This window comes from Cervus elaphus, chromosome 19 (genome assembly GCF_910594005.1).
Source record: "Cervus elaphus chromosome 19, mCerEla1.1, whole genome shotgun sequence".
In the NCBI taxonomy this organism is placed as follows: Eukaryota; Metazoa; Chordata; class Mammalia; order Artiodactyla; family Cervidae; genus Cervus; species Cervus elaphus.
The window spans coordinates 13,919,557-13,946,048 of NC_057833.1; the positions used below are offsets into that span (position 1 = coordinate 13,919,557).

Here is a 26,492-nt window from a genome sequence, read left to right on the forward strand (position 1 = left end):
ATACTTGCCCTCACATTATTCTATACACAGATACATACAAAGTATGATAGAATCTTATTAGATGTAATTATTCCATACAAGCTCTTCCAGAATCAATTTTCCTCACCCCCTAATACGTTGTAAACATTTTTCCATTTTGATAAATATTGATTTACATATAATGATGTCAATCAGTTTGCCTCTATCACAAGGTTCCACTAATGGATATTTGGATTTTCCTTCTGTGTGTTGCTCTAAACAACCCTCTGATTAACCTCATTGTGTATATTATTTTTCAACTGTATGATTATCTCCTTAATACAAATCTAAGAAGTTGGATTAGCTAGCTCAAAGGTATATATCATTTTATGTTTTGACACATATTCCCAAACCACCCTCCAGAAAAGTATGTTTATTCTTTTACTCAATAACTATTTTTTGAGCACTTACTATGTACCAAACTCTGTTCTATGTGCTCGAAATACAACAGAGAATAAAATGGACAAAGTCTCTGCCCTCATGGAATGTACATTCTAATGTAGGACAATAAACAAACAACTAAACATATATTGTCAAATAGTGGTAAGTGTTACAAAAGCACAGTCAAACTGAGTAGGGGGCTGGACAGTCCCAGGGGTCAGGGGAGGAAATAGAGTGTTATACATAAGATGGTGGGGAAGGGACTATAATACAGAGAGGCAACAGGAAAGCCGAAACATCTGATGTGGGAACACAGCTGGCACGTACCATGGCCAAACCCAGTGTCTCTGGAGAGACTGGAACAAGAGGGAGAGTTGTGGGAAATACAGATGGAGAGGTGGCCAGGTCAGACCAGAGAATTAGGGATGAGCACTTGTAGAGGTGTTCCAACTCGTTATGATATTGGCTAAAGGAATGAGACTCTAGCCTGAGACTATTAACAGGAGAAGGAAGATGGAACTGGGTCTGTTTCAGTTGTGTTTTACCACTGCTCAGGCTTCTATTCACTAAACACTGTTTAATGGATGTCTGCATTCCTTCCTCCCCTCTCCCAAGTCCACCTTCCCACTTATGACTAGGGTCTGGCAAGGATGGAACACGTGTAGGACTATGTATATGGAAGGTGATTTAAGCGTCCATTATGCAGGTCTTATTATGAAGTCTTAGGATATCTCCCAACTTCAATGAGATCTGAAAACTCTTTTTGCCAGCATCTTAACTAAGGTGAGAGAGTCCCTGCTCCCCTGATTGGAGACCTCTGTCATCTTAATAAAAACTCAGGCAGCCACGTGGGCTCATCACAGCTGATTTAAATCCATATGAACTTTCCCAAGTCCTCCTAACACAGAATTTTTAACATGGAAGGTGATCTACAAACATATGCTGGATAAACAAAAGAATATTCACAAATTTTCTCTGAAGCACCTTTATTTGGTAGGAAGAAGCTCTATCCTATTAGTTTGATTAGTGTCAGTATCGGTGGACACGTTCTGACCACGTCCTTCAATTCTGATGCGCTCTGATTACAGCTCCCTGGGCCCTGCCTTTCGGTGTCTCCCTGCCATCTGCTGGGAAAGCTCAGGGGATTTAAATGTGTCCAAAGAGAGCTTGGGACTTCCCTGGTGGTTCAGTGGTTAAGACTCCACATTTCCAATGTAGGGTTTGATCCCTGGTCCAGGAATTAGATCCCACATACCACTACTAAGACCCAGAGCAGCCCAATAAATACTTTAGGGATCCCAGGTGGTTCAAGGATAAAGAATCTTCTTGCCAGTGCAGGAGACAGGAGACATGGGTTGGATCGGGAAGATCCCCTGGAGGAGGAAATGGCAACCCACTCCAGTATTCTTGCCAGGAGAATCCCATGGACAGAGGAGCCTGATGGTTTACAGTCTGTGGGGTCACAAAGAATTGGACATGGCTGAGTGGGCACAAGGAGAGCCCCTACATACAGTGTTTAGGGCAAGGTTTGAGTAAACACAGGGCTTTACTCTCTCCCAAGGTAATTATTTGCTTGGGATAAGGATTTCTTCTCCAGTGATATTATAGAAATTGCACAGCCAAAAATAAGACTAAGAGCAAAAGAAATTTTTTTTTAATTCAAAGAAAAAAGGTGACTTGCTGACAGTGGAAATTGCAATGTTGGCGAATTTACTGTTCTTTAAACAAAATTAATAATAGCATTTTCTTCTGGTTATGAAAGTACTTTGTACTCATTCTAGAAAAATATTTTAAATATCAAAAAGCATAAAGGAGAAAATAAAAATTACTCATCATTCATTATTCACAGATGACATTTTGCTGGATTTCCTTCCTTTCTAAACATCACTATAATCATACTATATATTGTACAGTTTTACATCTCTCTTTTTCACCTGACAACAAATTCTGAACCTTTTCCCCAAAAAAACATTTTTTAATATTATTACTAAAAGATACATAATGTTCCAACTATGCCTTTGACATGATTTATATTATGTGTCTATTACAATTAGTAGGGGCTAGAGAACATTAGTTTTCAATCTATATTATAAACTCTTATAAATAATGTTTCAGTGAACATCCTTGTACATAATCATTATTTAAATCTCTGAACAATGTCCTAAACTAGACCCTCAGAAGTATAATTACTTGGTCAAAACATGTGACATTTTAAAAGCCTTTTGATAAGTATTCCAAAACTGCTTTCCAAAAAGTTTATATTAACTTACACTCCCCTCCCACTACTTTCAACCATCCTGCTCATGCCACAGTATTTTAAGAGAGTAGCAAAGAGGTGCTGGGTTCAAATCTCAGCTCTACTATCTTAGGAAAGTTATTTAACCTCACTAAAGCTCAGTGTCCTCATTTGTAAATCAGGGATAGTAATGGTTATTTAACTCAAAGAGTTGTCTTGAGGGTTAAATAACATAAAATTGCTTAGCACAGTCCCTAGAACGTATCAGGTAGTCAATGATAGCAGCTATCATGTAGTCAATGTTACCAGTAACCAGTAACATCACCCTTCCCCAAATTACTGCTAGCCAGAGCAATATTTGGGTGCAAAATCCCCTAAACACAGTCATAAAAAGTACCAAGCTTCCCTGTTGAAATAGCTGAAGTCACTCAATTATTGTATCCATACACAAAGCCTCAGTATTCTAAAAATACTCACCTATTTGGTTTCCACCTGGAAGCAAAAAGGGTCTACTGAAAGGTGTTTTCTACCCTCTATATGTTATTTTAACAAGGGTATGTTTTTCTTTATTATTCCAAGGGAAATATTTATTTAAGGGTCAATGGCTCAAATTTGGATTTTTTTTTTTCCGGCAAGAAAAGGGATCAACATAAACAGCCTTGTAATTCATCATTATAAACAGACCTCATAACCTTCAAACTACTATGTTTTGGTCATAGCCTCTCAAAAGAGATCAGTGTCTTTTTTTAAAAAAAAAAAAAAAAAGGTCCCTGAACAACTTAACAAATAAAAAGTTATTCTAATTATTTAATAATCTGAAAGGTCTGCTGGAACTTTGCTTATAATTCAGTGAGTTTTTTATTTGATTACCCTCAGATTCTTTGGTTGAGATAATCCCAAGGTATTAATAAATGAAATCAATTGTAGAAACTTGTTTGTTAGATAGATGTCCTAAAATTGCTGCAGGAAATTAGTTTAGCTCTATTTAATGTAAAATAGATCAATTTCAAGTGCTTTATGAGAATATATTTGATTAATCTTTCTATAGAGCTAAATATTTACTGGGTGTGGAAACATTAGTTCTCAGCTGCTGGAGAGAAACTGCTCAATAGTACTCTGTGTCCATCGTCTAAAAGGCTATTACTACCAGTAGAATAAATATACAGTACTAAGTTCTTTGGACTTCCCTCATAGCTCAGTTGGTAAATCATCTGTTTGCAGTGCAGGAGACCTGGGTTTGATTCCTGGGTCAGGAAGATCCCCTGGAGAAGGAAATGGCAACCCACTCCAGTATTCTTGCCTGGAGAATCCCACAGACAGAGGAGCCTGGCAGACTTCAGTCCATGGGATTGCAAGAGACGGACACGACTTAACGACTAAACCACCACCACCACCAAGTTCTTTGAAGTTCCTTGACACTGGGTAAATTTACACCATGAGTTAGGAGAGAAACACTGGGGCATTTCATGCCGTGAAAACAACAGAGGAAATGAAACTGTAGGATATCAGAAAAGGTCCTGACTGCTGCTTTCACCTGGAGTTCCTTCTCTGGAAATCTATTCTGGTCTGATACCAAAGGTAGCATATGGGGACAGAAAACTGATTCAACTCTTCCCTTTCTGAAGTACAAATATGGCCAGTGTTTTCCTGTCCTATTTTCCTTCTCCCTACTCTGAGATCAGTGTTATCAGACCCTGTAAATTTCCCTGCAGTGGGTCCCAAATAAACAGAAATATATGATAACAAGCTGCTGGGTTTAGACGTCTTTCTGTCCAACTGTTTTGGCCAGAAAAGATTGGTAACGCCTCTTGTGAGATAGACAAGGAAAAATTCTTAGAATTGTCCAGAATGTGAGTAAGAGAAGGCACTCCTTCCTCCTCGCTGCAGTGGCTATCACTTAGCTTGACAAGCAAAGCACGGGGTAGATTTTGCTCTAAACTATCTCTTTGGCCTACACAATCATACTGTGTAACCCCAAATTTCATTTTCACAAGTGCCATGTGTGTTGCTGAATTCTTAATAACATAAGAAAAGCAACAGGACAAATGATAAAATATAACTTCAGATCTCAGCTCCAACTTGGAACTCAAAAGGTTTTATTGTGATTCTGCATGTGCCCATCTCTGTGCAAGGCATGCAGGGGATACAAATGGAAAAGAATGCAATGAGTTCCTGAAGGATGCTATGGTGTAAAAATCTCTCTGTATATTTCTCATTACCTGTTAAAGAAGAGAGAGAAAGATTATCATATTACCTTCTCAATAATAAGACCTTGTTTAAACTTCTAAGCTTCTGCTAAGAATATCAGACCCCACATAGATTCAAATCCCAGCACCGTTCCTTGCTAGATATAACTTTTAGTGACTCACTAAGATGTCCCGTTCCTCAATTTCCTCATCTACAAAAATGAGGATGATAAAAGTAATACCTATGTTATATGCTGTGCTGTACTAAGTGAAAATTGAAAGTGAAAGTTGCTCAGTCGTGTACAACTTTTTGCCGCCCGATGCCCTGTAGCCTGCCAGGCTCCTCTGTCCATGGAATTCTCTAGGCCAGAATACTGGAGTGGGTAGCCATCCCCTTCTCCAGGGCATCTTCCCAACTCAGGGATCAAACCCAGGTCTCCAGCACTGCAGGCGAATTCTTCACCGACTAAGCCACCAGGGAAGCCCAAGAATACTGAAGTGGGTAGCCTATGCCTTCTTCAGGGGATCTTCCTGACCCAGGAATCAAACCGGGCCTCCTGCATTGCAGGTGGATTCTTTACCAGCTGAGGTACCAGGGAAGCCTGTGCTAAGTAGCGTCAGTCATGTCCAACTCTTTGCAACCCCACAGACTGTAGCCTGCCAGGCTCCTCTGTCCATGGAATTCTCCAGGCCAGAATACTGGAGTGAGCTGCCATTTCCTTCTCCAGGGGATCTTGCCAACCCAGGGATCTCTTATATCTTAACCCGCATCTCTTATATCTCCTGCATTGACAGGCAGGTTCTTTAACATTAGTGCCACCTGGGAAGTCCCAAAGGTCATTCCTATTATTCTGTGTTCATCACAGTTTTTCTAGTCCCAAGGATAGTATATTATTTTTAAAAAGAATTCCATCTGTTGTCATAACCACTCTGAATTTAAGCTTTAACTTTGGAATGCATAGCAGACCCTGTATTTAAAATGGCTATTTGGTTTCTATTTCTAGTCATGGCAGGCTAGCTTGTAGTTTAAAAAAAAAAAAAAAAAAACTTCCCGTGAAAATAGCTAGAACTAAATTAAAAAAAAAAAAAGTTAATGTCTGAAAACATTGAAGAGCCACTGAGGCAGCCAGGGCTTGAAGAGTCAAGTCAGTATCCCTAAAAGAAGGCAAACTCACGGAGATAAACCTGACTTTCTCCAATCCCTACTGAGTATCTGCTGACTCACACGCATAATGAATAGAGGATAGAGACGCTGAGCAGAGAGTGGCTTTTAAAGAGCAGAAAAGGGGAGCAGGAGTTTTGGTAGACTCATTGGAGAGACAAATATTGAGGCTCAGGGCCACCGAAACAACCAGAGCTTGAGTTGCTAAGATTCTGGAGGGAAAGAGCGTACAGAGAGCTGATTTAAAGAGAATTATCTAGTTTTTGCCTCTACATGTTTGCCGGTTAGTAAGCAGAGCAGACTAAGAGAGGCAGAACAAAAGGACTGAGAAACTAAACGGAGCTAATGACATAGCGCTGGATAAATAAACATTAGCACTCAGAGCCTAGCAAAGCAGAGTGGGTTTTGTAATCACTTCCTGCTTTCAGTGGAACTGATTGAACTACATTCTAGAAATAAGGGTACATAGATACAGATCAGCCTCGTAAAGGCTTAAAAACCCAGGCTCAAGTCAGCTTATTCCCTTTTTAGTTTAAGGTATTCTGCTTTTAATCTGACCATCTGCCAGAGTTAACATCATGGACAGTCTTTACAACTTTTTATATGCAATGTCTGGCATTCAATCAAAAATTACCAGGCATACAAAGAGACGGGGCAAGAGAAAAAACACACAATAGAAAGAGATACAGAGATGATCCATATTATTATCTGTCACAGATAATATCTGTCACAGAATGCAAAATAACTGTGATCAATATGCTCAAGAAATTAGATGACGACAAGATGGAGAATTTCATCAGAGATTTGAAATCTATGTATTAAAAATAAAAAGCCAAATATAAATTCCCAAACTGCAAAATATAATAAATTTAATAACAGTTTAGACAGATGAAATTAAAATTCAATAATTGAATTTAACAACAGTTTAGATAGATGAAAAATGCATTAGCGATTCAGAAGATTGGTTAATAGAAAATATCCAGATGGAAGCATCCAAATCAAAAAAAGAAGAAAAAGGTGAAAAATACAGAAAATAGCATAAAGATATGTAAGACATTGTGAAAAGGTCAAACATATGTGTAGTTAAATTCCAGAAGTGTTCTAGAATGAAACTGAATTGGAGCAATAGGGGCAATATTTGAGAATTTTTCAAAATCAATTTGAAGGGATCAAGTTATAGATTTAAAGGGATCAAGTAAGTTATAGATTCAAGAAGTACTACAAACCTTGAGCAAGATAAATATAAAGGAAAACACATCTTGGAATAGCACAACCAAATTTCTAGGAAAACAAGACAAAAAAAGAAAGTCCTCCCGAAAATCAGTCAGACTATCTTCCATATTACCCTCAGGAGAGCAATGAGAAACGGAAGTAATGGAAGTCAAAGGACTCTGGGATAACATCTTCTAATGCTAAAAGAAAATAATGGCCAAGCAAAAGTATATTTCAAATATTAAGGCGAAATAAAGACATTTAAGACAAAAAGTAAAAGGATTTGTTGCCAGCAGACCTGTGCTTTAAAACAAAGAAGTCTAAAAGGAGCCATTTAGGCAGAAAGAATAATTATCTCTGGTATAAGATCATACAAATGTGGAGGAATGAAAAACACTGGAAAATAATCATGAGTAATGACTATATAAAACTATAAAAATGACTGTTTGGAGACTTTAAAAAGCTAGTACTAGCTAGCCTGTTTTTCAGGTCTCGTATGTTGAGAAACTTTCACTGTTTTTTAAGAATTAAAAAAGGATTGTCTTAACTAGGAATATTCTGTTTCCTTCCACATGAGGGGCCATACAGCCTCAAAAAACTAACCTCAGCCCTTCTACTCACTGAAGAATAGGGCTCCTGATGGGCCCTCCAGGGATTATTTAAAGCCTCATCAATCACTGTTTAGAAACCAGCCCCACAAAAGGAAACTAGCAACATGCTGACATACTAAGGGCAAGGCCGCTGTGTTACAGGGCCTCGCCCATTGCCCAACTGTGTGTACATGATCCCAGTAAATTGTCCCAGCAATCCCAGCAGGTAGGTGTTTTTCCTCCTGTTTTTAGGAGTTCAGAAAAGCTAATGAAATAACCCAGAACTGTACAGTTAGAAAATGATGGGGGGGAGGGGAGGAGCAAGGAACCATGTGGCCTCTATGGTAGCTCCTGCAGTAGGCTAGGGAGGAGAAAGTTGCGTTTCGTGACAGCTGCTGTCTGCCTCACAAATTCTGGGACTCATGCAGTGCTGTGAAGTTATTCACAACATAAACAGATAGCAGGCAAGGAGGACCTGCCTGCTCCAATGGAAAATCCTTATAAAGAGCCTCTGAAAAATTATATCTGGTGTGGAAACCATATAGATTATAAGAATATACAGCTTTTATCCCAGTTTATTTCTCCATTTACTGGATGCATTTATGGGAGGCACATAACAGGTCTTTGTGGGAAGAAACAAAAAGAAATCACAAAAAGGATTAAGAGAGCTCAAATATAGGGGGTTATGCCAGTTACATATAAGGATCCTGCATATCTCAAAGACCCTAAAGTTTGTAACATCAAATATAGGGAGTAAATTATATAAAGTTATCATCAATATACTTACTTTGCAATTAGAAAAAAAAAAGAAAGTGATGGAGGTTTAGATTTTAAACCAGTTCTGCAAAGCCCATGGTGTTTCCACTCTACCAGGCCAGAGGCTAGAAAGGCTCTAGCCAGTGAAATAAAGTGATTCACATAATAGTGACTACATGCATAGCACAAGTGAAATGATAAAGGGATGGATGGATGAATGAATGGACAGAATGCACGCGCATGTGTGCTCAGTCGTGTCCACCTCTTTGTGACACCATGGACCTCTGGCCCACCAGGCTCCTCCATCCATGGAATTTTCCAGGCAAGAATACTGGAGTAGGTTGCCATTTCCTTCTCCAGGGGACCTTCCCAACCTAGAGATGGAACCCAAGTCTCTAGTATCTCCTGCATTGGCAGGCGGATTCTTTACCACTGTGCCACCTGAGAAACCCCAGAGATTACACATCAGTGTAAATCAACTATATTTCAATAAAAAAAAATTTTAAGAGCTATCAGAATGGGCCCAGCAGCTCTCCGGAAAGTTCACTCCACCTGCCATTAGGTGATCTTTTAAAAGACAAGTAAAACAAAGTGAAACAAAAATAAATAAAGCTGCAATATATTTGAATGTTGAATAATTCAAACAATAAAGAGGCTATTCAATAAAAAGCAGATTTTCTCTGTACTTCAAAGATTCAATCTCCTTCTCTAGTGGAAATGGTCATTGATTTTCTATGCTCTTATGAATGTAGATCTATGTTGATGCTATACCTACATCTATGTGTACATATATACGTGTGTGTATAAATATATATGTATATACATTTTCCTTGCACAAACAGAAGCATACTACACAGTGGACGCTGAACCTTAATTATTTTTTTTGGCCATGGCTCACAGCATGCGGGATGTTATTTCCCTGACCTGGGACGGAACCGTTGCACCTTGCATTTGAAGTGTGGAGTCTTAACCACTGGTCCTCCAGGGAAGTCCCTGGGCCTTGATTTTTCACATAACTATTTTTTTCAAGATTTTTTTCAAATGTGAACCATTCTTAAAGTCTTTGTTGAATGTGTTACAACATTGCTTCTGTTTTATGTCTTTTGGATTTTTTGGTCACGAGGCCTGGGGGATCTTAACTGCCTCACCAGGGGTCAAACCCACAGTCCCTGCATTGGAAGGTGAAGTCTTAACCACTGGACTGCTAGGGAATTTCCTCACATGAATTTTGATATAATGAAGATTGTTCCTATCACACATATAAATCTAACTCAAGCTACACTGAAGAGTCCGTTGAAAAGATGAACTATGCTTTAATGAAATAAGCCCCTATTAATGGACATTTAGAGTGTTCTAGGTCTTTGATATTAAAAATAATACTTTCAATGGAAATAAGTCCTCATGTATATGTGAACGTGTTAGTTGCTCAGCCGTGTCCAAGTCTTTTCGACCCCATGGACTGTAACCCGCCAGGCTCCTCTGTCCATGGGATTCTCCAGGCAAAAATACTGGAGTGGGTTGACATTTCCTTCTCCAACATGTGCAAATAGTGTATAGGATAAATTCTTGGATATAGAAATGCTGAGCAAAAGTATATGTGTATTTTTTTAATTTTAATAGCTATAAGCCAACTAATGCTTCCAATAGATTGCACTAGATTACACTCCCTCCAACAGAATATGGCAACCAATTTCAACACACCCATAAATCATCAAACTTTTTAGTTTTGTGAAGTATAAGGCTAAAAACCATATTTAATCATTTTAATTTGCATTTATCTAATTTTAAATGCAGCTATTTGTCATATGTTTCTAAGTAATTTATATTTTTATTTCTTCAAAATGTCTATTCATATCCTTTGCCCGTTTTTTTATTGGATTGTTGACTTTTTTCTTTTTCATATTCATATTCTTACACTAAGGAGATGAGCCCTTGATCTGTCACATACTGTTGCAAATGTTTTCTTTCTAGGTTATCATTTGCCTTTAACTGTTATCTATGGTATCCTTTTGCTGTAGAAATGTTTGTTCTTTATATTATCAAATTTATCATCTTTTTCTTTTTAATGTCTAAGCATCAGGTGATCTCACCAGGCATGAGACTGCGATGGCCAGGAGCTGTATTATTTTTGCTTGTTTGTTAAACTGTCTCAAGATGCAGAAAAATTTGCAATGATATTCATGAAAACCTTTATGAATATGGAGCATCAGTGAGCAATAATAACATCTTTCTTGGAAATTTTTTCTTGAAGACCACTGTTAGTATTTTTTGAGGTTCTTTAAGACAGTATGATAACATATAATGTTGCCTATAGAAACAATACTATGCACATTTAGGACTCCCCTTTCCCCTCATTGGGAAGTTGCCACTTAACATTTAAAAGAGTGCCAAGAGGCAGTTGTGGAAGACACTAGTGACCGTGTGCCTTAATCCAAAAATCTTAACTACTCCTCTCACTGTGTAGTGGTATTTCACAGTGAGGACGCTCTCCACCTTTACAAAATACTTACCTGGTGATAGATTATATAATCTGATCCGCATGACTAAACTAGGCAACAAGGCATTACCATCTCCATTTTGCAGATATGAAAATTAGGAAAGGCAGTGGCCTGTCTTAGTTTATATACAGCTACCAAGTAGCAGAAGCCAGCTAGAATTAAGGTCTTTTGATCATAGATGCAAAGTCAGTCTTTCTGGCTCAGCTCACTACTTTTCTCCCTGCTGCTGAAACACTTCACCAAAAACAAAATTGCTCCAGTCTCATTAACATGTCATGCCTGAGGCTTGTCTATTCAGCTCAGTTCAGCTCAGTCGCTCAGTCGTGTCAGACTCTGTGACCCCATGGACTGCAGCACACCAGGCTTTCCTGTCAATCACCAGCTCCCGGAGGTCGCTCAAACTCATGTCCATCGAGTTGGTGATGCCAAACCATCTCACCCTCTGTCATCCCCCTTCTCCTCCTGCCTTCAATCTTTCCCAGCATCAGGGTCTTTTTCAATGAGTCAGTTCTTCACATCAGATGGCCAAAGTACTGGAGCTTCAGTGTCGGCATCAGTCCCTCCAATGAATATTTAGGACTGATCTCCTTTAGGATGGACTGGTTGGATCTCCTTGCAGTCCAAGGGACTCTCAAGAGTCTTCTCCAACATCACAGTTCAAAAGCATCAATTCTTCGGCACGTAACAGGAATGTAAGGCTGTGCTTCTTACCCTGACAGGTCACCTTTCAGGAGTAGAGCTGTACTGCACCCCACTCTGTCAGGTGTCTGGCAGGAGAACACCAGTTGATTGATGCTCAAATTCAATGATCCCTATAGAAGAGAACCGCAGGAAAACTGACAGCGGAATCCTCGCTGTGTTGTGAAGGACCCTGGCATTTACAATACCCACCTATAGATTCACACTGACAGTTTCAACTGATCACAAACCTCTTTGGAACCTCACTTCTTCCAAGAATGGGCTGCCACTCTAAATCATGGCACCAAAGATACAGTGCTAAGTCTTCAGTTCAGAGCCTATGACCGTCAACTTGCCTCCCAAGGAGAATAACAACAAAGGCAGGTAGTCTGAGCAACTACTGATATCTGATACAGCTGCAGTATCCAGCACTGCTGATAATTTGGACGGTGTAACTTATTTCAGTTTGGGGGTGGGAGCAGCCATCCTGGGTACCATAGGATGTTGTACTCAACACGTGGCATCATTTCTCCACCCACTAGACGTCAGTAGCAATTCCTGTCCCCATTATGACAACCAAAAATTATTCCAGACATTGCCAAATGTCCTCTGGGGAACAATGTCCAGCTGAGAAACTGTGATACAAGACCTTAAAACATTCTGCCAAATATCTGAAAAGACCTCTGATTACCAGTGATGGAGCTATTAGATGAGATCTCAGAGTGGCCCACTGCTCAAACCCAATGGGAAAAGCATGACTAATAGAAAAACTATCTGAATGTACCAAACTACAGTTAAAGTTTGCAAACAACCCACTCCAGTATCCTTGCCTGGAAAATTCCATGGACAGAGAAGCCTGGCAGGCTACAATCTATGGGGCTGCAAAGGGTTGGACTCGACTGAGACTGAAACACACACACACACTTATATTTATATATATATTTTTAATCCGCATTCCTCATTCTCATCCCATCACTCCTCAGTGGGATCTATCCTAATATGTTTAACACATTTCATTTGTTTGTGAGTGTCCTTGTATAACATGTACCATTTTGAATATATTCTTCTCATTAAAGTAAACGTAAGTCTGCAATTGTTTATCTGCAATTCTGAAACCTCACAGTTCTGGACCCCAAAAGCTTTTCCTTAAACTCACTTAGTAAAATCTGATACATGGGACATGAGGTTATTTGTAACCTTTATCCACTTAATGTAACACATTCCTACATTTTGCTGCAGAAATATTGTGTTCAATCATGAGATGCTGCCTTTTCTTTTTCTAAAATCCAATTTTTTTGTACCCCTAAACAAACCTGACTGCAAGAGATTGAACTGTCTGTGTCTAGTATTATACACAGATCTTATTCTGGTCTTATCTTTAGGTTTTTTACCTAGTATTATGTTTTAAAGATCTACTCATATTGATGTGTATACATCTAGTCTGCTACTTCTAAATGCTGCAGAATACTCCAGGAAGTGGATCCCTCACACTCTATCTATTCATTTCCCCACTGGTGGGCAACTAGATGGTCTCCAACTCCCTCCACTACAACCAATGACTTAACATTTTTGAACATCTTCACACATGCTGTTTTATGGACCTTGGAGATCTATATCTCTTTAGGATAAATACCCAAGCTAGAACACTGGATAATCAGGTGTGCATGTACTTAATCCAACTGAAGCCAGATGCCAAAATGCCCTCCAGGATAGCTGCATCAGTCTACTTGTATCACATAAAAAGAACCCAGGAGCCTACATTTTCACCAACACTTGTCAGTGTCCAGTGTACTCATTTTTTTGGTGGTCTAAAAGGTCAAAGTGATATATTATTCTTCTTTGCTGTTCTGGTTATCCTTTGAGGTTTCTTCTCTGTATATTGTTGCCTGTTCATAAGTTTTGCCCATTGTCATTGGGGTTTCTTTTTCTTACTGACTTTTAGGAGTTCCTTCTATACTTTCCTGTTGGTTTTAGACATTGCACAATATTTTCTCCCAGTCTGTCAGCTATCTGTTAACTTTGTCCATAGTTAACAGGAAATCATACTACAGAAAATTTTAATTTTATGTAATCAAATATATGAGTATTTCACTTATGGCTTGGGGCTTTCATGTTTTTAAGAAGTCCTTCCCCTCTTGAATGATCAAGATAGTGTCCTACATTTTCTTCTACTACTGTACTAATTTTACTTTTCAAATTTAGTCTTTAACCTCCTTCTAAGTGGCTCCAATTCTGTATGATAATATTTTCTACTAAACAATCCATGCTTCCCAGATTGATCTAAGTGTCATCATACCTTTATACTAAATATACATACATATGAGTCTGTCTATAATTTTCTATTTTGTTTGAAAGGTGCATTTGATTGTCCTATTGCCAAATGTTATTTTTATTACTATTGCTCTGAATTATATCTTTATATCTGGTAGGGCTATTTGCCCATCTCTATTATTTCTTTACAGGTTTAACTTAGATATTCATGTGCTTTTATTCTTTTATATTTTAGATTAGGCTTATTATTAAGTTCCTCAGAAAAGTTATTTGTAATTTGTATTGGGATTGCATTGAATATGTGAATTAACTAAAAGAGACTTGGGCTATTTATATCTTAAGATCTTCCAAGGTTATGTGTTTCCATTTAAATTAAATCACTCTATGTTCTTGACTGATTTTTCCCCAAAGATGATTTTATGCTTACATTAACTCATGTAATAATCACAACCACCCTACAGTACATTTATTATCATCATTTTTCAGATAAGGAAACTGAGCTTGGACAGATAAGTAATTTGCACAAGAACACACAGCAAGTAACTAACAGAACCTGGATTCAAAAAGTTTAGAGTCCATATTCTTAACCACTGTATTGCTTCTCCATCAACAGGCAGTTACTTTATAGTTTGGCTGCTATTGTGAATGGTATCTTCTTTTTATTACTGTCTATTTACTATCTGGTACATTATTTTTATTATATTTTCTGAAAGGTTGTTACAGATGTAGAGAAATTTGGTTGATTTTTGAAAGTTAGTATTTGTATCCAATGAAGTTTATAGATAGAGTCCATACAGACTAATTCTCTTATTAGTTTAGTATTTGATCTATTCTTTCTGTTGCTTTTTTATATATCAACTGTAAATAACAAGAGTTTTGTCTTTTACTTTCCAATTTTAAATCTCTCATTTCTTTTTCTTTCCTTATCTCATTGGCCAAGACTTCCAGTATAGTGTTAGACATCATGTAGTAGCGATCATGGGCAAAGAATGTCTCTTATAGAAAAGTAATGTTATCTCAGAAGAAGGCTGTCCTTTGACCTTGGCTACAGAATGTGCAGCATATCAGAGAACTGTTTCACTAAAGTACAGGTTAGCAACCATGTCCAGTGGCCAAGAATCCATTCTGAGCAGAGGCCCTATGCTCTTTTACGCTGCAGAAATTCTTTTTCACAGGAGACAGCCTTTCCAAGGGAGAAGTGGCTCTGCTAAACTTGATTTCACTCTGACTTTAAGTACATGTAACTCCATCCTAAATCCCCATGGCAACAGTACAGCTCAGCACCCCTTATTTGCTTCACACAACCTGCAGATGCAACCATTTCTGACAATGCATTGCTCTCCATCCCCAAGGGGTAATTCATAGACCACATCGGAAGGAGCCTTAGAGATCAACTGTTGGTCTCATTTTACACACATCTAAAAGTCCCTGTGGTGGGTACCTCATAGCAGATGATCTGCTAAGGGGACTGATACCAACAAAAGAGAGAGCTGGAATCAGAGGAGGGGTTAACACAGCTTTCTCCTAATTGGTTTCATCACCACATCTTTAGTAAAGGTTGGCCCTGCCATGCATTCATGGTAACATCTCAAGGCCTACCATGAGCTCATCCATCCAGACTTCAACAGGGATCCAGAGGAAGCACCACTCTTCTCTCCTGTATTCCAAAAGGCTTATCCCTCTACAAGATGAGTGCATCTGCCCAAAGGCGGACACTGGACACTGAACACTGAAGTCCTGGGGCCATAGTGCAGTCAGATCCGTTGGAGGCTCTGAGTGGATGACCAAACACACCCTTCCCTTTCATACATACCCAGGGTGACTAACGCTCATGGTAGAAATGAGTGAACTGAAAAGTCCCACAGGAACCTCAAACCCAACACATCCAAAGTGGAACTTCTCAGTGTCTCCTCCAAACTCACTCCCCTCTTACAGTAACCCCTGTGCAGGAACCAGAACAAGCTCTCTTCAGCCATCCTCGGCACCTTCCTATCCTGCTCACCTGAGGAGTTACCAAGTCTCGGTCCCTCCCCACCCTAAGGATTCCATTGCCCACCCTTGAGTCTCCAATCTGAATAGGGCTTGGTCATGCCCTCCACTCCTGACCCCTGGGACCCATCCCCCGCGTTGGTGTGTTAGTCACTCAGTTATGTCCGACTCTTTGTGACCCCATGGACTGTAGCCCACCAGGCTCCTCTGTCCATGGAACTCTCCAGGCAAGAATAATGGAGTGGGTTGCCATGCCCTCCTCCTGCAGAGGATCTTCCCAACCCAGGGATTGAACCCCGGTTTCCTCCACTGCAGGCAGATTCTTTACCTTTGAGCCACCAGGGAAGCCCCCATCCTCCACACTACTGCTGATTTTCCCATCATGCAAATGCAACCGCATCTCCTGCCGAAAACCCTAGAAGGCTTCCCACTATTCTCAGCAGAATGTACACTTCCCAGCACAGACCTTACCCTCACAGAACAGCACCCTCACCCTTTCCACCCTCACACCCTGTACAGGACTGCTAGATCACCCCCTTCCTTTACCTTCCCCAACTGTGTGTCTGATCCCCGTTCCCTCGACCTAGAACTTGCATCCCATCTAATGTCTACTCACCTGTCAACAATCAAGTCGCAGCTCCCTCCTTCTGGGCGCTTTTGCTGCCTCCTCAACGCCATGGCTCCTTGATGACCTTTCTCCGACCTCTCCTCCCAGGACTCTGTACATCCATCCCACTAAACTCTAACGATTCTCTCCTGGACGCTGTAAGAAACTGGATTCTCTAAGAGTAGTTATTGCATAGCCAGTCTGATTTCATCTCTTTTTGTATTTAAGATGGTACCCAGGAATAAAACACATTGAGTCAGATTTGGTGTGGGAGTGAGCCGAAAGTGACCAGGTCACTGCTGGGTGCCCGTCAGTGTCGCCCTGGCGCACCGTGGACTCTCTGAAAAAAAAATGAATGATGATTGAATGATTTGCCTACCCCCATCCAGACCTAGGCGAGAGGTCAGATCTCATCCTAGATTTGGATGGACGGGGGATGGCCTTACTCGGTGTTCCGTCGGGAGGGGGCGCTGCGGAGCGGCGGGGCCAGGGCTGGGGAGCTGGGGGCGGGGGGCGTCCGAGGGGGGCGAGCCAGGGGTCGGGCTTGCCCGGGGACCCTGCGCCGCGACGCGGCCCCGAATTTCACTTTCGTTTTGGGCCAGGCCGGAGGCGGCGGGGCCGTCCCGGAACGACTGCGGCCGGGGGCACGGGGAGTTAATCCGAAAGCGCTCCAGCCCCGCGGGCTAGACTCCACGTGTCATCGAGAAGCTGATGTAGAGAGAGACAGAGAGAGAAAGCAAGCAAGAGATCAGAGTCCCGGGAAAGTCCTACCGCGCCTCGGGCAATTATAAAAATGTGACCCCTGGCTTGGCCTCCCAACCACCACCCTCACCTGCCGCGTGCACCCGTCTGCGTCCAGCTGCCGGCTCGGTTCCGCGTCCCGCCGCTCCGCTCAGCATGTGCCCGCTTCGCAGTGAGTAACCAGCCTCGCGCTCGGGTTGGGGGACCGCGGCCGGGAGGCAGAAACTTGGGATGGGCTACGTGGAGACTGGAAGACGGCAATCTCGTGCAGAGGAGGAAGGATGCAGGGAGACACTGCGGGCTTATCCTGCGCCCGATGAGACATCCTCTCTCTTAACCGTGGAACAACCCCAGGAGCTAAGTATTATGCCCACTTCGCAGAAGAGAAACTGAGGCCCCGCAGGATAATTTCTTGCCCAGGCTCCCTTGGAGACACCATTAAGAGGACAGATCCCAGCCAGTCGGCTTCAAAGCAAGGCTATGTCTCCCCACTGTTTCCAAAACACTGGGTGGCTTCCCCACCTGGCCTCGCTTTCCCTCTTCCTGAAACGGAGACTTTTTCTGGGTGAACTCTGCCCTGCGCCCTGGTCTGAACTCACAAGGCAATAGTGTCTGTGAGTTGGCTTTCAGCCCTAGAACAGAGCACTGCCCTTCAAGAGCTTGATTCATCATCTCTCAGTTTCTGAAAGATCAGTGGGAGGTTGGCGCCCAGGAAGGAGATGGGCGGAGATGGCCAGAGGAGATGGAAGGTGGAGGTCGGCCTGCTCATTCTTGCCCTGGATTCCCTTGCAGGCCTCCTCCTCCTGTCCACCCTGGTCCTCCTCCACCACCTGCCCCACCTCAGTTTGGGCAGGAGCCTCCCCCCGACCACAGCAGGCCCAGGAAGGAGTTGCCTCAACTACTCCCAAAACCTGCTGAGGGCCGTCAGCGACACACTGCAGAAGGTGAGCTTTTCATTGTCCTTGTCCCCACCGTGTTCCCACTGCAGTCTCTCTAGTGAAGGGACAGCTCTGAACCCCTGGTCACCTGAAGGAACTGCAGGGAAATTGTGGAAGTTAATCAGGAGCTGTCAAGAGAGAAAGAGGGAACTTTACAAATGGCCCAACTATTAGCTTAAGAGTCTCAATGAAATTGTGTCTCCAGAGAAGGCAGGCGAGGTCATAAATTACAATGGCATTCGTTTTGGCTGTGCCTACACAGAGGAAAGTGGATATTTACAGTGTTCCCTGTAGCCTGCCAACAGAGATGGAATTGTGTCAGGCCCACACTGTTCCTCTGACAACTTATCAATCCAGGAAACTGTTATTAGGGGCGGCCTCTGTGCTCCAGGGGCTACAAAGATGAATCGGCCCTGCCCCTCACGCTCCTCGCCAACTTCCAGTCTGGTGGCTCCGTTTGTTGTTAGAGTAACACATTTCAGGGGGCTTGTGAAAGTGCACGTCCAGGCTTCCTTTTCTAGGGGGTGAATTATCTAATTTTATTTAAAGCTTCATTTTTTTTTTTAGCTTTCCTATTTTAATGCAAAAAATTTTTTTTTCTTCTTCCTTTAAAAACACTCCAACATCTATTGCTTTGGCTGCAACAGCCTAAACTGATGTTTTTAAAGATGTCCTTTGACCTTCCTGCTCTCTAGTAAATCTTCCTGGAATATTTCTAGCTTGTTGCTTTATGAATGCCTTAAAGTAAGCTCAGTGCCACAAGTTCTCCTTAAGGAACCCTTCCCACCCCACCCGCCCACTGCAACCTTTCATAATGGGCTGCCCATTTTTCCTTATAGTTCAATCCATCTTAGTTAAAAAGGCAGCTCACCAAGTGAAAACTGCAGAGGTAAGTCCTTTGATTCCTAAAGAAAAGTTTGGTATGGGTAAAATTTAGGAGCTCTGATTTAAATAGATGCTTCATGTGAAAAATTTGACTCTTCTACTCCCCAGAGGCAGCACCAAAGGTTAGAAGATCACAGAACTCAATTTGATTTTTTAATATGATTCCTGTGTCAAGTTTGCCAGAACAAATCAGCTGGCTGCTTGTTGAGAAAGCAGAGGTAGCAAATGCATGTGATTCAGAGGCCATGTCCAGTCCACAGATCTGTCAAGTTTGGCCAGTGTCTTTTTTTTTTTTTTTGGCCAGTGTCTTTTATAGTTTAATTTTTGAGTTTGATGTCATTGAAAAAGTAGACTGTTCATATAAGAATCCAGATTTCTAGCTTCTCCTGAAAAGATTTGAAGAACTATAGCAGTTGGACCCACATTTCCAAATATATATATATATAATTTTTCTGCTCTATTTATTCATTTTTTCATTTAAAAAGTAGTTATTGAGTGCCTATGCCAGGCACTATTTCATGGATTCATCTTTTTTAACAATGCCATAATAATATAGATAGTCACTGTTTCATTTTGGAATAAAGGAAGGCAGTTATCACAGAAATAAAGCTAGTGTCTTATTTGGAGATTTTTTTATTTTCATTGTTGCAGTGTAGTTGCAAATCTAACTTTTTACAACCTGCTCAGGCCTCCAGGAGCAGTGTATTCATTTTCTATTGCTGCTGTAACAAATTACCACAAACTTAATGGCTTTAAGCAACACAAACTTATTATCATACAGCCCTGGAGGTCAGAAATCCGAAATGGGTCTCACTGGTCTAAAATCAAGGTGTCAGCAGAGCTGTATCTCTTTCTGGAGACTCTAGAGAAGAATTCATTTTCTTGCCTTTTCCAACGTCTAGAAGCAGCCCACATTCCTTGGTGGCCCCCTTCCATCCTCAAAGCCAACAAATGAGTCTTTCTCATGCTTCATCTCTCTGACCTTGACTCTCCAGCCTCTCTCTTCCATTTACAAGGACCCAGAGATTACACTAGACCCACCCAGACACTCCAGGATAATCTCTCTATTTCAGAGTCAGCTGATTAGCAACCTTAATTTCATCTGCAACCTTAATTCCCCTTTGCCACATAATGTGACATAGTCTCAGGTTCTAGGGGTTGGGAGGTGGATATCTCTGGCAGGGGCATTTTTCTTCCTACCGCAGACAGGGTAGCAAGCTTTACTACTTGTTGCCACACGTGTCCTGTAGTCTCAAGCTTTGATTCATGCCCCATGCTGTTCCCTCTGCCTGACGATCCCCCTCCTCTGAGGATGTCCCATCCCTGGGGAACCTTTTCATCTCTTTCCACTCCCTTTTCAGAGCCTTCTGACCCTTCAATTCAGCCCTTCTCACCTGCTGGCATGTCCCCTGGTCATTTGGGCACTGGCCTGTCTCCACAGCTGAACTGGGAATCCTGGCGGGAATAATATAATCCCCTTCTTTGTCACGTTCCTTAGTACCTAGCATAGAATATATCAGGCTTGTTGAATGGAAAAATGATCTCAATCTTTAATCAGCAAATCATTGACTTCTTAAACTAAATTTCATAAATATGTTCAGCATGCTGGTAAGATGATGTGTGTGTGTATATACTACACATTAAATCTCCACTTGTTTTCATGGTTGCATGTTGGTTATATCCATCAAGTGGTGACCTTAACAATCCCCCTCTAGAAGCTATATTTGAAAAAGATATTCATAAAACACAGATGCTTTGGCAAAAGGAAAAAAAAACTGTTTTCACCAGAAGCAAGTGTCCCAGCATGGTGTAGAGGCTGATTAGCACAGCCTGTTGAAATGATTTATAGTATTTACATAACGGAAAAACATATCATCCGGAGAAACATGTCATAAGCAAAAGGAGAGGAGGGAGTGGGAGAGAGTGTCAATGACCTGTTTCTTTGGTCTTATGAAGACCTTGAATTTTCTATAGGTCAGAGATGGCGGTCAAAGGCAGCCAACTCTTGCTTTGGTGCCAGCATTACAGGGAGCCTGGTGCCTTATTAATATCATAAGCTGAGTTTTTTTTTATATTTTACAGGCCAGACAAACCCTAGAATTTTACTCCTGCACTTCTGAGGAGATCGATCATGAAGATATCACCAAAGATAAAACCAGCACAGTGGAGGCCTGTTTACCACTGGAATTAGCCACGGTATAGAGGATTTTCCTCCCAAAGCTTATAACATGGTTAAGGGCTGTGCATCAGGTCTCATCTTCTTCCAAAAATGTGCATGCTTCTGGGCTCCATCCTCATGGGATGTCAACAGGCCCCATTGTAGAAGTTCAACTTGAAACAAAAATGTGTAAAAATATGTGGTTTTTTACAACAGTGTAAAATAAACGTAACACTACTGAACTATGCACTTTAAAATAGTTAAGATGATAAATTTTATGTGTTTTTTACCACAGTGAAAAAATTTGATGTTTGAGGAGTCAGAAAAATTTATATTAAGAATTAGTATCTTTTCAATGTGTGATTTGTTTTTTTTTTTTTTTTTTGCTCTAGAATGAGAGTTGCCTGGTTTCCAGAGAGACCTCTTTAATAACTGTAAGTCAGAAAATTGAAGGTTTCAGCTCATATTATGAATTCATATCATTGATATCTCATTATTTTTTTCTTATAGCATGGGAGTTGTCTGGCTTCTGGAAAGACCTCTTTTATGACAGTAAGACACAAGATTCTTTCTTCAAATGCAACATTGGGGTTGGGGGATGTTTTTAGCCCATTTCAATGGTTCTTTCCCCACTTCGTTGTATCACCCAGACCCTGTGCCTTAAAAGTATCTACGAGGACTTGAAGATGTACCACATGGAGTTCCAGGCCATGAATGCAAAGCTTCTGATGGATCCTAAGAGGCAGATCTTTCTAGACCAGAACATGCTGGCAGCTATTGCTGAGCTGATGCAGGTAAGACCTCCCGTCCTTCATGCTGAGACAGCCAGCCAGGGTCCCTGATGAAGGGCTCGTCAGCCCTTCCTGTATTGGGGGAGGCCTGAAATGCCACCTTCAAAAGCCAGCTACATTGTAGGGGAGACAGCCTCGAGGGCGCCCTCTAGTGAGCGGGCAACATGAGCCGATCACGTTAAGGAGAGCAGCCTACTGTTTGTAGATCATGTTGTGTGCCCCAGGCTCTGGGCAAAGATGTTCGGACATGCGCTGTCCCCACAGCAACCACATGGGGTCTGTGGAAAGGAGGAATCCCAAGCTTAGAGGGTTGTTCACTTGTCCGAGGTCACACAGCTTGGAAATGGCAGAGGTAGGATTTAAACCTCCAAAAAGGGATTCCACTCCACTCATCTTCTCACACATCTCTAAAAACCTCTGCGATGTTCATGGCAGGGGCCATGCATATCTGCAAATACTGTTAGTAAAAACACACTAGAATAGTGCCCGGATAGGACCCATCTAGAACCAAAATGTGGGTGAAAGAGAGAAATGACTTATCACCTGGGGATGTCCACAGTGTAACTCAGAGACAAGAACTTGCCTTGTTATCTCCTGAATCACCAGAGCACATGATGCTAATATGAAACATAGAAATAACCGCTTAGTAAAGAGCAGGGTGCTGCTGTGGTGACCAGGGCATGGGATAAATACAGCGTCAAGAATGATCATCTAAAAAGAAATTTATTTTTTATTTCATTAATTTTTTTTTCTTTTTTTGGTGCCAAATTACTTGTTTGAAAGGCAGTGAACATCATGCAAGTATCAAAGAATGTTACCATCTAGACAGTTGTAGATGACATTTTATTTTCAGGACCAAGAATGGAGTCAGTTCCACCAGTAATCAGACAACTATGCCCAGACATTCTGTACCTCTGTGCCTCAGTTTCTTCCTCTGTGAAATCGGGTGATGACCCACTCTACATTTCTTTTGGGCTTTTTGTGAGGAAGTACAAGCAAAAGTGCCAATCATTGTGCAAATATACGGGCTTCCCAGGTGGCACAGCAGTAAAGAACCTGCCTGCCAATGCAGGAGACCCAAGTTCTATCCCTGAGTCGGGAAGATCCCCTGGCAGAGGAAATAGTTACTCACTCCAGTCTTCTTGCCTGGATGATCCCATGGACAGAGGCGCCTGATGGATAGAGTCCATGGGGTCACAAAGAGTCAGACACAACTGAGCAACTGAGCACACAGTCTTGCGTTATCAAATTAAAGGGCTCAAACTGGGAGACCCAGTGCCAGGTTGATTTATTTCACATGACTGAGCATCTGTAGCCAGCAGGTCTGATACTGACAGTTTCCGATCAGTAGCAATGCATCACCTCCCTCTTCTGAAAAGGACATAGCTTCTTAATGTAACAGACAAAAATTAATTGGATATCATAGCAGATGTCTCTTAACAGAATTGTTCCTTTCTAAAATGCAACTCCCACTGATGATTTTCTAAATAGCTTTCAGGCTCTTTTCAGAACTCACTGAAGATCCATGTGCTTGGATAATGAGCACTTCTTCCCTCAGGTTCTGCCTGCCCATCTGGCTGGGAGTGGATTTGCGTTGAGTTTAGGAGAGGGAATGAGGGAGTGGGTTGCAGGCTCTGAGACGTGTATTGGCTTCACCCATTTTTACAGATGAACGTTTTAATTTTGGAATACCGTCTATGTCATGCTCAATATTTATTCTCCTAGGCCCTGAATTTCAACAGTGAGACTGTGCCACAGAAACCCTCCCTGGAAGAAATGGATTTTTACAAGACAAAAGTCAAGCTCTGCATCCTTCTTCACGCCTTCAGAATTCGTGCGGTGACCATCGACAGAATGATGAGCTATCTGAGTTCTTCCTAGAATGCTGAGGTCTCTCCTAACCTTAAAATCATTTTTACAAAAATTGGAACCAAAGAGATTGTAATCGGGCATGGGTTAAGAACTGGGGAGGGGGTGGCTGGACCTGTCCCTACTGAAGCTGGTACAGAATTCTCATGATTGTTGAGTCATCTTTCCAGACTTGCAGAGTGTGACTGTTCTATCCACATGATTCTTTTGATCAAGTCTATTTCATATTTACTAGGGATAAGTTATTTTTATAAGTTTTCATGAGAAAATTGATGAGGGAAAATGTCCTCACAGAACGTGTTTTCTTTTTTTTCCCTTTAAAAGAAGAGCAAGGAATTATAAGCTATTTTAGTACCAAAGTGTTTGTAGAAACAAACACTCAAACATAATTTATTTTAAAGTATTTATTTATATAATTTTGTGTCCATGAAAGCATGTGAACTAACTTATATTTATTTATGTTATATTTATTAAGATATTTATTGCCAAGTGGATTTGAGCTGTATCTTATGTTGTTCTAAAAATAAAATGAATTAATTAAAAAAAAGTAATTCTGTTTTTCTAATGTGATTGGAATGCTCTGAGTGCTAAAATACACATTGTGGGAAAACTGAAAACTGGTGAAATTTGAAAAAAGTCACCTTGGAAAGAATGCCATGATATTCTTGCCCATTTACTAGTTCCTTTAATCCCATATTTTATTTTTTTTAACATCTCTAAAATTTTTTATCATTTATCTATTGGCTCTGCTGGGTCTTTGTTTCTGCATGTGAGTTTTCTCTAGTTGCAGCAAGTGACCGGGCTATTCTCTAGTTGCGGCGCACAGGCTTCTCTTCACCGTGGCTTCTCTTGTTGTGGAGCATAGGCTGAGAGCAAAGGCGCAGTAGCTGGGGTGCACGGGCTTAGTTGCTCTGTGGCATGTCATCTGAATCATTCCAGACCCAGGGATCGAACCCATGTCCCACGCATTGGCAGGCAGATTCTTAATAACTGGACTACCAGGGAAGTCCTTTAATCTCATATTTTAAAGGGAGCCTCATAAGACTGATCTACTTTAATACTGAGGCCGTTTGAGTGAAATTACAACCTGTGAAAATATACTTTATTATTTTTGTTCAACATCTGAATTAAAAGTAAAACACATAAAAATGCTTTTTTCTATTAACCACAGCCCAGTAACATACTGTGCATCAGCCAAACACATAATAACATCCTCCAACTGGGAAAAACATCATTAAGAGGCTTTCTAGTTACATTATTCTAATTTTTGTGACCTCTTGGTCTCTCAGGGGAGAATTATTTCTAAATTACAATAAGAAAAACTCTCCCTTTGCTTTAAATTATATAGAACTCCTGCCCAAACCGCATGGATAATAGCCTTGTTCTGGCTTGAGAGATGTGCTTTTTAATTCTTTGAACAATGAGAATTTAAAAAGATTTACCTGATGGAATACCATGCAATTTTCAAACTCTGTTAATCACATTCCTCCTTAATATGAAAAGGCCGTAAGGAATGGACTATTCAGAGTCCGTCCCTGTCTCCCCTACCTTTTCTCAGGTGAGTCCTCCCCTCAGAACTCAATTCATATCCCAGTGAACAGGGAGGGGAGTGTATATGGCCACCCCAGGTCCTCATCTGTGGAGAGACGTACTCGTTTTTCAGAGTCTCCCCCTGCCAAATTGATGTGCAATTGGATAGAAATCATCAAGCTAAGATCCCATCACATGCCTCCTCTTCTTTAGGGACTCCTCCTCAAGCTTGGATGGCCAGCAGGTGATTCACAGATAGGAGTTTCTTGCCTTTGAGTACAGGGTTTGGGCAGCCGGCTTTGATCATGGCAAGAACTCAGGGGCTTTGATGGACTGGCGCCGTTGAGTTGCTGGCATCCCACCCCAGCCCCTCCTTGGAATGGCAAGGTTGTCTGTGCCCAGAAATGAGGACAGGCAAGACTGTCGACTATGCTATAGACTGAGTTTAAACAAATGATCACAGGTGTCTCCTTGGTTCCAGAAATTGCCATGACATATCCCTTCAAAAACATTACTAGCCCAAGAAACATCTTCACAACAAAGTCCATTCTTCACTACTTGACCAGTTTTCTGGTTTTTCTCATTTAAACCTAGTCTGCCGTTTACAACTTGTATGACATGACCATGTTGTTCTGACCTCTCCCTGTCCATTTTTTCTTCTAAAAAGTGAAGATAGGGACTTCTCTGGTGGTCCAATGTTTAGGGCTCTGTGCGTCCACTGCCGGGGCTACCGGTTCAGTCCCTGGTCAGGGAACTAAGATCCTGCAAGCTGTGTGGCACATGTCCCCCTAGAAAGTGAAGATAATACTAGAACCTACCTCAAAGGATCAGATCAAGCGTTACATGGAGCAACTCCTGGCATGTAATATGTACAAAACAAATGGAAGCAATTTTTGATCATGATTATTAGCCCTTGGGTTTGGTGATGGGCCAGATGGCTTTGCTCTTTGCTTTTCATCTGTGAAATTCAGAAAACTGTAGCCCTATTTCACAGCA

The 26,492-nt window shown here is 41.3% G+C and overlaps 1 protein-coding gene, 1 long non-coding RNA gene and 1 pseudogene across 2 annotated transcripts; 2 read left to right on the plus strand and 1 right to left on the minus strand.

Annotated features, from left to right (window-relative positions):
• The first annotated feature begins 727 nt into the window (after window positions 1-727).
• Window positions 728-8,580, plus strand: LOC122675893 (annotated as a pseudogene).
• Window positions 8,581-11,604: 3,024 nt separating this feature from the next.
• LOC122676000 lies at window positions 11,605-17,862 on the minus strand. The gene is made up of 3 exons (XR_006335392.1): window positions 17,417-17,862; window positions 16,594-16,924; window positions 11,605-11,851 (listed from the first exon to the last, which is right to left on the minus strand). It is a non-coding gene; the product is annotated as an uncharacterized LOC122676000 (long non-coding RNA).
• On the plus strand, window positions 17,368-24,503 carry IL12A (interleukin 12A). The gene is made up of 7 exons (XM_043875250.1): window positions 17,368-17,497; window positions 18,118-18,269; window positions 21,231-21,344; window positions 21,699-21,740; window positions 21,817-21,858; window positions 21,957-22,100; window positions 23,823-24,503. Exons 1-7 carry the CDS (start codon window positions 17,482-17,484, stop codon window positions 23,976-23,978), a joined length of 666 nt encoding a protein of 221 aa, XP_043731185.1. The 5' UTR covers window positions 17,368-17,481; the 3' UTR covers window positions 23,979-24,503.
• The last annotated feature ends 1,989 nt before the right edge of the window (window positions 24,504-26,492 follow it).